The sequence below is a fragment of the Pogoniulus pusillus genome, chromosome Z (genome assembly GCF_015220805.1).
Source record: "Pogoniulus pusillus isolate bPogPus1 chromosome Z, bPogPus1.pri, whole genome shotgun sequence".
NCBI lineage: Eukaryota > Metazoa > Chordata > Aves > Piciformes > Lybiidae > Pogoniulus > Pogoniulus pusillus.
The window spans coordinates 889,343-902,731 of NC_087309.1; the positions used below are offsets into that span (position 1 = coordinate 889,343).

Consider the following 13,389-nt stretch of genomic DNA (forward strand, 5'->3'; position numbering starts at 1 on the left):
TGACTTTTGTTGTGCTCTCGATGGGGACTTGCTGCAAGTTTGACAAGTAGCATGTTTGACACCTTTACATTGCCTTCAGTGAGTTTTGTTCTGTAATGCTATGTTCTGTTCTCTTGAGAGAACAGAGAAAGTGGGAATTGTGGAGAGCCTCACACCGCTATGAATTAAGATGTAAACAGAGGAATTCGTAGTGGAAAGGAAAACTTCATCTCTGCTTTTTGCACAGTGTACAGGAGTGTGTAATTGTGCAGGCTGGTTTGGCTGTGTGTCAAACTGTGCCTACCTCCAAAACCTTTACCCTCACTTTCCAAAGTGATACTGGAGAGGATACTGCTGGCACTAATACAAATCATGGACAGTGTTCATGCCCTTACTTGATATTTTAAGACATTGCAAATGGCCACCTTGTAAGACTCTGAACAGTTAGTTGAATAAACCTGCCGCATAGAAATGGCAAGAGATTGGGATTTTTAACTGTGTCATTCTCTCATGCCTCTGTCAGGAGAAGGTGGAGTATTTTCCTTTCATACAGTAACACAAGACTGTGTTTGACTGAATTCTGCCTTGCCTAGTAAGCACTGTGGTGCAGTGGCAGTGTGATGTTTTGTTGTTTTCTCTCTATTTCTACACAACCTGTTTCAGTTGCATCACAGGACTCATGCCTCTCCTGTGGGCTGTTTTTTGAGAGAAAGAAAGGTGTGAGGCATCTTGCATGTGTCTGAGGAATAGTCTGCACTGAGTGCCACATCTTAGTGAGCTTTCACCACAACCTCTTCCCTAGGTCTAATACAAATGGCTACATTTTTCTGATGTTCTGGAGGTTGCACTTCCTTGATTTAAATATTTATTTTTCCTTTCCCCTGCCTCTCCCCAACTCCTTTTCCCTTTTCCTCTCCTCCTCACCCTGGCCCTTCACCACCCTGCCGCAGCTGCTTATCCCTGGAGGTCAGTCTGTGCTAAAACATATCGCTTGGAACAGCTGCTTACTCTCTGTGTTGTGCCATGAAGTGCAGTGGCTGGATCACTGCAGTCGGGCCAGCACTGCCTGCCCAGGATAACTTCACAAGGTCCTACTTAATACTCTGGAGAAAGAAGCTTAGACCTGCTTATGTTACCTGACTCTGAGGAGTTAAGGCAGAAGAATATAAGCTTGTTTGTCTTGTAGGAGCTGATTTCCAAGTGCTCATAGTTTATCAGTGCCAGAATTTAGTTTCTCAAGTGCATTTGCCAGGAAAATGAGTTAAAAGTGGCACTCTGTGTTTTTTTTCTATCTGCTTAGTGCAATGTTTTTTTCTATTCTTAAGCCTTAGGTTGTTTAATCCTGAGAATTGAAGCGTAAGCCAGTTCAGAGCAGGTCACTATTCTGATGGAAGACTCTTGAGGAAATACTAAGTTTTGTTGGACATTATTAGGTGGTTCTCCTGAGTGTGACATGGTGACTGGCCAGGGCTGGAGAGGAAAGGACTACTACACTTTGAAGTTTCTATTGTAACGGTTGATGTGGAGAAACAAACTTGAGCAGCTGAAGAACCTGAAGCAAAAAGTCAGCACTGTAGTGTCAACAAGTGGGCAGGCATATGCCTCTTCTGGCTCCAGGGTCTCCTGTAGATTGCCATGAGCTGCTTCACTCCATGTGTGTGGATACAAAGGGTCAAATGCTCAGCAGTTCAATACACAGTTTTACTCTTTGGAAATAATATGGTTACAAAGATAAGACTCCAGGTCTGGCAGTGATTTGATTGAAAAGTAGCTGGCTGAACCTCAGAGTAAATAACACAGACGTTATGCTATTAGGAAAAGAAACCAAGAGAAGACCTTCAAAGAACAGATCATAGTGTTGGCCTTTCAGTTCATGGAAAGCCATTCTCTAACAGTTTTTAAAGTAATGTGATACTTCAGATGCCTGTGACACTGCTGTGTGTGGCTATGTAAATAGTGTCCCGCTGCAGCTTGCTTTCCTGGGTTCTGGCAGAGACAGCTGTTTGGAAAGACTGGGACAGCCAAGAGATGCTACCAGAGTCCTTTCAGCTACAATTAGTGGATATTCCAGCGGTGGAGAAACAGAGAATTAGCTTTCAGTGCAATCACTCTTCTGCATAAGTAATGTTCCTCTTCAGAAGCTAGTTAATGGAGAAATAAAGCAAGCTCTTAACTAAATCCCATGCCCAGCAATGTTTAAGTAATAAACTCTCTGGGTCTCTTGCAGGAAGTAGAAAAGTCAGCTCTGACTTCACTATTCTCTGTAGGAAATTGTGCGTTCCCAACATTCATTAGCCACTTGAACTGTGCTAGGCTCAGAGTGCTTAGGGTTCCCGTGTGGATGCCTGAAGTACATAGTCTAAACTAATTTTTAGAGTTGGTTTTGGTTTTGCCTTTAGTCTGCTGCACAGTGTGGAAATGAAGCAGGTATTTTAAGCATCACATCAACGCTACAGTAATTATGTTGCATTAGATTCTGGTTTTGAATCTGTATGTTGCTCAGAACTCTTCTGTAATTTTAGTTTTGAGAGGTTCGAGTACTCTCACTTGGTATCTGTGACTACAGTACAGTTCACTTCTGCCTCTCTCTCAAAGTACAAAAGCATTTGTAGGACACCTCTAGCACGTTTCTGCAAACCACTGTCTTGCAGACACGTCAGGGTTTCCACTGGAGTGTTGCTGAATGTCACTGTGGAGCGGTGGTCCCTGTGAGCACGGTGCCAGGTTCTGGAGTACAAGGAATTGCCCGTGTCCAGGTCACAGTTTGCAGAGTTTGACAGCTGTCAAATATCATTCTTGATTTTCCTTTTCCTGGCTCAGTGTTACAGCATGTACTGCTCCCCAGGGGAGGCAAAAGCTTGCTGTAGATCATCTCATAAGCTTCTGTTGAGATGGCTGAGTGCTGCTGAACTGTATCCTAAGAATTACTGTGGCATGTAAGTGCGTACAGTCACTTGTGTCTACTGTTGGGTGTTTCCTTAGCATGGTGACATGCAAAAGTAGTTGAAATCAGCGTCTTTGTGTGTTGTCAGCATAGATTTTCATTTACAGTACAACTCGCTGTTGTATCACAGTTCTTCTCACTAAGTGTCAGATTAAACAGACTTTCCTGACACCTTGTTTTCCCCAATTAGGAAGTATTTGCCTTATGGTTTGGAGATTAACTGAAAGAATTTATCATGCTCAGAAATGAGCAATTGCCATGTCACAAGCTGCAACTTGTGGTAAGGACCTGCAAGGCTAAATTAAGAAGAATGGACAAAAGTTTAGGTATTGGTACCAAGACATTTCAGCAGGCAGGTATAAGATTAGACTGTGTGGCACTGGAAGCATGGTCGTTCTGCCCGTAGTCATTAATGAAGAAGAAATTTTCTGGGACAAAACCTGCATTGAGTCAAATTCCCTCCTTATTTAATCAATGTTAATTTGACATTTGTGTGCCTGAGATATATTTATGGTTAATTCTTTTGATGATGATTATGTAGGGGAGAAAGTTCAGTCCATTGCTTTGATTGTTCTAAGTAGAATGGTTGTTTTCAGCTACAAGTATTAAATCTATTTAATTATTCTTGTTTTAATTAGTTCCTATTGTTGTCTTGAAAGGGGCTGACAATATCAGGAAATACTGGAGTCGTTACTACCAAGGATCCCAAGGGGTAATATTTGTGTTAGACAGTGCCTCCTCTGAAGATGATCTAGAAACTGCTAGGAATGAACTGCATTCTGCTCTACAGCACCCACAGTTATGTACTTTGCCGTTTTTAATACTGGCCAATCATCAAGACAAGCCAGCAGCTCGCTCCATACAAGAGGTATGTTATCATGGCAGCATCTTGTCTGTTTGTATTTACTCTCTGCACACTCCTGACTTCACTGTGTTTGCTATCTGTTCACTTGCTTGTTAGCCCAACACTCTAGTCGAAGGCTGGCCTCAGTTACTCTTTGCTGAAGTACACAGACCAAGAACAGTCCCAGCCCCTAAGAACTCAGTCCAATGCACTCTATACAGGCTTAGTTGTTCTGGGAAGCAGACAAGCGATAGTTGGATGCAGAGTCCTGCTTTCACCATATTTTGCTTAAGGGAGAAAAGATGTTTTTAAACTACTGTATCAAAAGCTGCTGGGACAATGATTTTTAATTTTGTTTCTTGTTGTGAGTGGGTCTTTGTTTAGCTAGGGTTTTTATTTGCTATTAGTTTTAATATCGCACTACACCATTACTCCATTCTGTGCAACTGCTTAAAGCAATAGATTACAGCCATACGTTGTCTTTGTGAGTAAAAGCTTTTCTGATGTAAGGGCAGAGCAGCAATTCCTGTTCTAAAGTCCCTAACTTGTTCCCATTTTATTTTTATGAGGAGTAGTGTCCTAAGCTGATTTTTAGCTAGAACATAGTAAATGATTTAATTGTTCTGCTTAGTGTACCTTTTGCTCATTCTGAAGAATTCTTCCTATCCACATTCCTATCACACTGCATATCTTTGAGGAAACGCTGAAAGTTATTCATGAGGAGCTTTGCCTCTTCTGAAGCTGTAGGAAGGTTTTAATGTGTTTGTGTCATTCTTTTCGTAAATGCCATTTAAAGGACTATTCCTATTAAAGACTTGTGTGTGAAATCTCCTGTTTGTTCTATGAGTGGTGTTTTTTATTACAGCTGAGTGAATTACTTAAGCACATTGTGTGGCTGCTTCATCTTTAAACTTGTTGCCTTCTTAAATGAGCTTCTTTGTCAAAAATGTCTTCCTGGAGAATAAAAATTCAATGCAAAACTAACTAATCTGTAGGATAACTCCTATTTGTGCATTATAGTTATAATTATTTCCACTACTGCTTTATTGCTATTTAAGCCTCTCTTCATAGTCAAAAGATGTTAAAGTTATTGTGTGTTAAGAAGGAAGATTGTAAATGTGATTGTGATATAGTGACATATTTTGACACGAGAGGAAGAGAATGAGTGATGACTGTGTAAGCCTTGCTGTATGGTTTCATTAAATTATTGGTCCTTTCTTCCAAGAATATAAGCTTATGGAAAAGAAAAAAAAAAAGGGAATTTCCCCCCCTTTAATTTGGTATCAAGTTATATAAGGTAAGTTGAAATCATGCAGCATAGAATCTGTAAGTTCTAGGTATTGTTGACCTAAAATCAGATGAAGCTATTAACATGGAAAGGAAACAGTGTATATTTCTTTAAATATAAGTTTATTAGTATTCTCCTGTTTATTGTGCAGTGTGAAAGCCAAGCATGTGTTCATAAAGCCTCCACAACATCCTGTGGCACAACTGGTGCGGTTTTATTAATGCAAACACACTCAAGGTGTTTCAGGTTTTGCTTTTCACAGATCAATTGCATTTCATCAACAGAAATGCATTTTCCACACAATTTAAGTATGTTTCATTTTACTACTCATTTTCTCTCTTGAAATGGCCAAATATGGTTTAAAATCAGTTGACAACTTTGAAATGTTCACTGAGAAATGCTCCTTGTCCAGCTATGGAGTACAAGACGCACTGCCAGTGAGTTCAATTTGCAGCCAGTTCTGCCTGTAAGCACTTTGTTTCGCAGTGAGCCTGTGTGGACACTTCGTATCCAGCATTTCATGCAGATATGAAGGTTTCATTGGCTGTGCACAGCTGATGCATGTGTTCAGGGCAAAAGAACCCTACCCTTCTCAGGCTTCAGTGTCTGCCTTTGGGATTCTTAAAAAGAGTGGAAAACAGTATTATCTCCAAAAAGGGAGAGTATTCTGAAGTTGTTACTGAAAACAATTGTCCTGTGTCTGCTGTGTGTACAGGCTGTGAGCCTCACTTGGGCAGCTCTGCCGATCTGGAATGAAGATTTCTTGTTTTCCTGAAGGCTTTGCTGTGCTGTTTTCCTCATTACTGAGATGTGAAATTAAAATGAAATGCTGAATCATGACACCATCCTGTGTTTCTAAAAAGAGCATATTTCAGAATTCGACAAAAATGTGTTGAGTGGTCAGATTCTTGTTAGACATTTTTGCAGAACTAAGCCCATTAATTACAGGTATTTCCGTGTGTGTTTTTGTGTGCTAGAAGACAGATGAACCACAGCTGAAACTTACAAGTATATACACATTCTTTTAGGCAACAAATTACCTTTCTTAAATGGGTGTGAAAGGACTCCTTGGAGTGTAATTAAAGAAAATGTCTGAGTTGAGTGGTGTGTAATAGGAATTGTAGAAAAATATTTATCTACAACAGAAATCCTTCACAGAACTGTACAAATGCCAAGGGCTTTCTGCAGCAGATGTGAGTTGTATTCACTGCGAGGAGGTGCAATCTCTTCAGCTTTTGGAGATTTGGTGGGTTACTTCAGTGCGTTTTCTCCATGCATTTCTCAGGTAGAGATTGCACTGTAGAAGCTGCATGACAGAAGTGTTAGGCAGCACAATGAGTAGTTAACTCAAAACTAGAGTGGCTCTTTGTGGGAATATCCAAATGACCTGTTTAATTTATGAAGTGTAATTTAAAGCATTTTGCAGGCGTGCTTGTAAAGTATGCTTGGTATTACTGAAAGGATCAGGAAAAATCAGAGGAGAAGCTAAGCTGAAATGTGTCGATAAACAGTCCTCTTTCTTTCCTGTGTTCAGTTGCTCGTTGGCTGCTTTTTTCTCTTGGTTTTTTGTTTGGTTGGTTGGTTGATTGGTTGGTTTTTTTTTAATTTCTATTTCAAAATGAAACCCAGAAAGTAAAGCTGAGTTCTTATTCTGGAAACTGTCAATGAAGATGTCATTTTAAATGTTGTGTCTTTCTTATTTCTATTATGTCAGCTTTTACCATGATTATTCCACCTTCCCATGTCGGAGTGTTGAAGTTGCTTTGTTGGTCCTGTGACAGCAGCAGGCATTTAGGTGTTTTCAAGTAGCTGCTAAGTGATTTCAGCCCAGCCATGCTGAAATAAAGACAGCATATGTTGAGCTGTAGAAGTCGGACAGTTGTATCTCAGTCAGTGGCTGCATTGGAAAATATTTCAGTGAAATTGCAGTAACGAAGAATTAATCATGTGTGAGTCAGTTCTGACTGCCATTTTGGAAAACTCCCTAAACAAAACCAGTTACAAATGAAAAATCAGTTTATTTAGCAGATGGGAAGTTGGTGTCATGACAGTTCATCCTTTGTTCCTGAAATACAGGGCACAGTTCCAGATCAGGTTTATTATCAGCCTCTCAGTACCCAAAGGGGGCGCAAAAGAACACTGCAGAGGGGCTGTTTACAAGGGCCTGTATCACTGGAACAAGAGGCAATGGTTTTAAACCAAGGCTAAATTTACACTGGGCATTAGGAGGAAGCTCTGTGCTATGAGGGTGGTGGAACAACTGGAAGTGATTTCCCAAGGAGGTGGTGGAAAACCCATCCCTGGAGACATTCAAGGTCAGGCTTGATGATGCTCTGATGAACCTGATCCAGTTGGGAACGTCCCTGCTTTACTGCAGGGGGGTTGGAATAGGTGATCTCTAAAGGTCCCTTCCAGCCCACTGTGTTCAGTGGTTCAACCTAATTATACATATTTCTAAATTATTAAATTGTTGATGGAGTGTACTTCTTGGCTTCCATCACAGAAGTGCTTTAGATTATGACAACTATTGTTGATTAGACCATTTTTTTGTTACAAGCTTAAAATATTACAGGAAGTTTTGGTGATAAAAGCACTGTTAATTGCTTTGCAAGGGAACTGCAGCATTACTATGATTTGCAAGCTTACTAGTTTTTATTTTGGGCTGTAGGCTACTGTGTGTAACATTACCATAAACTGCCTGTTGGGGTGGATTCTGTGCTTTAGACCATTATGCAAACAGTCACTTTCTTCCCAGGTCAGGTTAATGTTTAGGAATCATAGATAGGACGTGCTGGAAGTTCTCCACACACACTGTGTTTTAGAAACAGGTTATGCTGAGCTAACGCATGTTTGCATCTGTTGAAGACTTCTGGAAGCCATGTAGGACTGGCCAAAGGAGAAACCCAAACCATGAAGCTTTGCCAGCTTAATTGGTAAAGCAGGTATGTGTTTGGCAACATGGACTTGGGCAGTTTCTGTGGAGTCTTATATTGAATGCTGTTTTCAAGACTTCACTTGGACTAGACAAATAAACATTGTAGATCCTTTACAACTGAACTGTTCTATGAAAGATAAAACACTGAAGACATTCCTAGAGTGTAATGTTTTAGTGTGTTTTCTTATAGCTATCCAAAAGTGCAGGCAATTAATAGATTTCTTTCACTCATAAAGTCCTGACTGCTACTACCAGGGGAAAGCACGGGAGATGTGTTACAAATTCCTGGTTTGAAAAGAACCATTGGACTTACTTGTAGACAGCGAATCAAAAGTCTTCCCAGGCTATTTTAAGCTGCTAGGTTTTGACAATATTGTTCCACCAATACAGAAATTGGTGGAAGGGTCATGTAGTGCACCAACTGCAAGTGATTTTTCTTCTCTTACGTACAAGGTCTTTGCAGTTACAGTGCTGGTGGACACGTGAAGCTCCGGAGGAAGGGACGGAGTCTTTTTCATTTTACTTCTTTGATATAGAGCAAGATTTAAAATGTCTTTGAATACAAACAGTCTTCAAAAGCAAGTGTGAAAGGTTGATCCCATCTTTACATGGGATGTGAGGTATTTGTCTGTCTGACAGTGTTCTGAGACATTTGGGGTTTGCACCATGGGCAGTGTTTAATTTGATTTTCTGCTTGCAGAGACGGGCAACCCTGTGAAAAGAGCCACCTCTGGGATGTGAGGGCTAATATCTGTTGCTCTGCCAATTTCTTCTCTGTTGTTTATGTCTGGAAATAATTTTGTAGATAAACAATGTCTTCTTGATGCCTTAAGTGTCTTAAAGCTAAATAACCTCTGCAGGAGATTGTCCAGGTTTGTCAGCATCCGCAGAGGCTCTTCCTGGCGCCAGGGAGCTGCAGCACCCTGGACACTCTACTTTCTGGGCCTACTGATGCTTTACAGTCTGAGATGGTTCTGCAGAATCATACAGTGTTGTAAGGGTCCTTGAAAGATTGTCTAGCTCAATCCCACTGCCAGAGCAGAATCGCCTATGGTGGGTCATATCACAATGTGCCCAGGTGAGTTCTGAATGTCCTCAGAAAAGGAGACTCTACAGCTTCTCTGTGCAGCCTCTTCATAATTCTGTCACCCTCAGACTGAAAAAGTCTTTACATGTGTTTTTGTGGAACCACCTATTCTCCAGCCTGCACCCATTGCCTCTTGTCCTGTCATTAGAAGAGCCTGGCTCTTTTCCAGACACTCGCTCTTTACATACTTACATTACATACTTTACATTAGTGGGGTTGCTCCTCGGTCTCCTCTAAACTGTCACCTTCATTCGCTTGTGCGGTTTCATATGTGTCCCTAACACTGAGGGCCACTCCACCACCTCTTCTTGCCTGTTTCTTCTGAAAAGTTGGTGCTCTCCAGCTGTGGAAGTCATCCCACCAGGTTTCTGTGAGAATGATACATCATCATTTCCCTGTAGCACCATGGCCTCCAGCTCCTCCTCTTTATTACCCCTTAATCATCTTTGTGGCTCTGTGCTGGAATCTTTCAAGCAGTTTCTTGTCCTTGAAGTGAGTGGTTGCATAAGAGAGGCTTAATTCCAGGTTGTAATTACTTTTTAGCTTTGAGTCTTTGTATTATTTTCCCATAATTCATGCCTTTGGTACTTCTGATAATTGGGCAAAAACGTTTTCTCTTTGGCAGCCCTTTCAACATAGCAGCTACAGATATTGTTATAGAATAGAATCATAAAGTCATTTGAGTTGGAAAAGATTGTGAAGATATTCAACCATTATCTAACCCTACCAAGTCTGGTGCTCAACCATGTCCATTAGTACCACATCTTTGCTTCTTTAAACATCTCTGGGGTGGCGATTCAACCACCTTTCTGAGGAGACCATTTCAGTGCTTGGGAATCATTTCAGTGAGGAAGTTTCTTCTGATAACCAATCTAAGCTGTCCCTGTTGCAACTTGAGGCCATTTCCTTTGGTCTCTCACTTGTTACTAGGAGGAAGAGAACCAGCATCCCCCTTGCTGCAACTTCCTTGTGGGTAGTTGTAGAGAGCAGTACGGTCTCCTCTCACCCTCCTCTTCTGAAGTCTATGTAACCATAGTTCCCTCAGCTGCTCCTCAGAAAACATCTCCTCTAGGTCTTTCACCAGGTTTGATGCCCATCTCTGGACCCACTTCAGCAACTCAATGTCCTTCTTGTAGTGACCACCCCAAAATTGAATACAGTGCTCAGAGACAACCACTTCCCTGGTGTTTCTTGTCATGGTGTTTCTCTAAAGGTCAGGATGATTTTGACCACCTTGGCCACCTGAGAACATTGCTAGCTCATATTCAGCACTCTTGCCACCCAGCTCTGCAGTCCTTTTCTGCTTGCCAGCCACTCTGCCCAAAGCTCACCCTCAACACTCCCAACCTGCTCAGTGTCAGCAAAGCTCCTAAGTGTGTATTCAGTCCTCTCATCCAGATCACTGGTAAAGATACTCAGGAGAGCTGTTCCCAGTACTGATCTTTGGGGGTACACTGCTTATAGCTGGCTGCTGACCAGACTTTTGGCCCAGCCATCCATCCAACAGAGCTTCCACTCATCCAAACCCCATGCAGCCAGTTTCTCTGGGAGGATGCTGTGGGAGCCAGTGTCAGATGCCTCACTGAAGTCCAGGTAAACTGTATCTACAATGTTTCTCTCATTCACTAGGCAAGTCACCTTGTCATAGAAGAAGACCAGGTTGGTCAAGCTGTTCATGAACCCATGCTTACTGAGCATGGTCACACAATTGCCCTAAACATGCTGTGTAACAGCACTCAGTATGATCTGCTCCGTGACCTTTCCTGGCACCAAGGTCAGGATGAGAGGCCTGTAGTTCCCCAGATTCACCTTCCAGCCTTTCTTGTAGCTGGGTGTCAGATTTGCCAGTCTTCCTCCAACTGAGACAACCCTGTTTATCCAGGATTGATGGTAAGTGATGAAAAGGGGTTGGTGAGCACCTCTGGCAGCTCTCTTAGTACCCTTGGGTGTATGCCATACATAGACTTGTGTGTGTGTAAGTGGTACAGCAGGTTGAACAGTCTAACCCTAACCATGAAAAGCTCTATTGGACAGTGTCAGATGAGAAGTTTTAGCTTCACAGAATCTGCAGTATCTCAGCAGTTTTGTGCAGAGAATACCTTCAGTAGCAGGTGCTGCAAAATCTTAGCCTGAAACAAAGTGTGGCAGTGGAAGTCCTTCCTGCAGTCTGCCCCATCCTCCTCCCAGTCAAGCCTCTTAAGTTAGTGCTCTTGAGTTCTTAAAAGACTCTGCAGATCTCTGTGCTTTAAAACAGGGACATCTGTAGCAAAAATAAATTGGGACAGATTTTTGGTTTCCTCTATAAACTGTTCCTGAAATGATTTATCTTCAAGATTACTGCAGCAAATAGCCAAAATATGGATTCCTGCTCTGTTTTGAGATCATAGTGACCTTAATGACCTTAATATTTGCAATCCTCTCATTGCAAGTACTTCTTGCTGTCCAAGGTGTATCCCCTGATATTTGAAGAGTGTTTTGGAGTTGGACTCTGCTATTTGGAGTGTTGGCTGCTTCCTTCACAACTGTGGCCTTTGCAGGAACAGAGGAGTTATTTGTCAAACTGCAGTTATGAGCACGTTTGCAGGAGAGGAGGACGTTGCTAAACTGATACCCAGGAATTTTTAGTTTCGCCGTGTCCAGAACAATGCACAAATAAATCCTATTATACATCTCACAGGAGCTGCCGATCAAAGGCTGCAGACCTGTCGGGAGCGTGATTTAGAGGTAAAAAGACTGTAACATAAAACAATGTGAGCAAAATACAATGTAAAATTATATACAATGTGATAACAAATAAATGAATCCCCGAGCACATCCACATCCCAGCTGGATGTGAACGGCAAAACAATTCCTCACAGTTCTGAGACTCTTCCATGTGCATATTTAGCAGGTACTCTCTGCTCTAATTATTGCATGGGTAGAGTGATCATCCTAAGCTGAGTGGTAAATACTACTGAAAAATGCAAATGACCACGTAAAGAAATTAAAATGAGAAACTGGAAGGTCTTGGGAGAAGCTGGGTTTGTCTGGTGTCTTTGAGTCACTGGCATGGGAGGAAGTAATATTGTGGTGGTTTGGGTGTTCCCTGACCCCCACACACACCGGGAATCCCCCAGACTAGACTCAGCTGGCTCTGGAAATGGAATGAAGCTTATATTTACAGCTTAGCTCAATATACAAGCAGATAGTTACAGTATATACAGTTATAGACAGACATAGACAAGGTAAAAGGTAATACAGAAACACAACTCCCCTCCCAGAAACCTGAGTCCCCAGGAGAGGCTCCCAGCCACCCCTTCACCCTCCCCCTACCTCTCTCAACCTTACCCCAGTCCCAAGGAAGAATGAGGTTCGTCCAGGGGGTTAGGAAGCAAAGTGAGTTAGTCAGAGAAATGGCAGAGAGGCTGGAGAGAGAGATGCAGCTCGGAACTCCCTAGTAAGAGTAATGAGTTATCTGTGTTTTGATTCTTGTTCTTATATATCTCAGCAAGCCTATGAGGGAAGTAGACATCACCATTGTTTTCCTTTTGCAGCCTGTAATCTAGTCCTTCTCACCAAAACATTCTGGCTAGCTTCAAACTAGCACAAATAGTGAGGAAAGAAGACATTAATATGATCTGAAAAGGAATGGGAAAGTCTTAGAATCACAGAATCATAGAATGGTTTAGGTTGGAAGGGAGCTCAAAGCTCATCTGGTTCCAGCCCCCTGCCATAGGCAGGGACACCTCCCACAAGAACAGGTTGCTCAAGGCCTCATCCAGCCTGGCCTTTAACACCTCCAGGGAGGTTGTGGAGCACAGAATCACCCAACAGCATCTTCCCTGGGTAACCTGTGCCAGTGTCTCACTGCCCTCACTGCAAAGAACCCTTTCCTAACACCTACTTTGAATCTCCCCTCTGCCAGTTCAAACCCATTACCCCTTGGCCTGTCATTACAAGTCTTTTACAAGAGTTGTAAATAAATCTATCTACAATGGTTCTGCTCTTTTATTAAAATCTGGTTTTTAATGAAAAAATTTATGAAAGCCTGCTTTTTAATGAAAAGCTATTTATGAGAAGGTGACATAGAGAATTCAGTGTGACTTGTTTAACAGGGTTCTGTCATTAGTACATTTCCAGTCCTGTCTTGACAAAGAACTAGGTCTGCAAGGAACTGAGTTGAGTGTCCCCAGAAACTTAGAATTGGACAGAAATGCTTGAGCACACCTGTGAGTATGCAAATAGTGCATGGTGGATAAAGAGTCCAAGTGGAAAAACCCACAGCTTAGGGCTGAGAATATCTTAGCTACTCCTCAGCCCTAAACTGTGAGTT

The 13,389-nt window shown here is 42.0% G+C and overlaps 1 protein-coding gene across 7 annotated transcripts in view; it reads left to right on the top strand.

Annotated features, from left to right (window-relative positions):
- The window catches only part of ARL15 (ADP ribosylation factor like GTPase 15), a 272,573-nt gene that overhangs the window by 119,788 nt on the left and 139,396 nt on the right, over positions 1-13,389 (top strand). For 6 of the 7 annotated variants that reach the window (XM_064140473.1, XM_064140469.1, XM_064140468.1 and 3 more), the window contains one exon: positions 3,562-3,791. In XM_064140473.1, coding sequence (XP_063996543.1) covers positions 3,562-3,791 — 230 coding nt within the window. The remainder of the gene's footprint in view (positions 1-3,561; positions 3,792-13,389) is intronic. The other variant, XM_064140471.1, reaches the window with a different exon arrangement.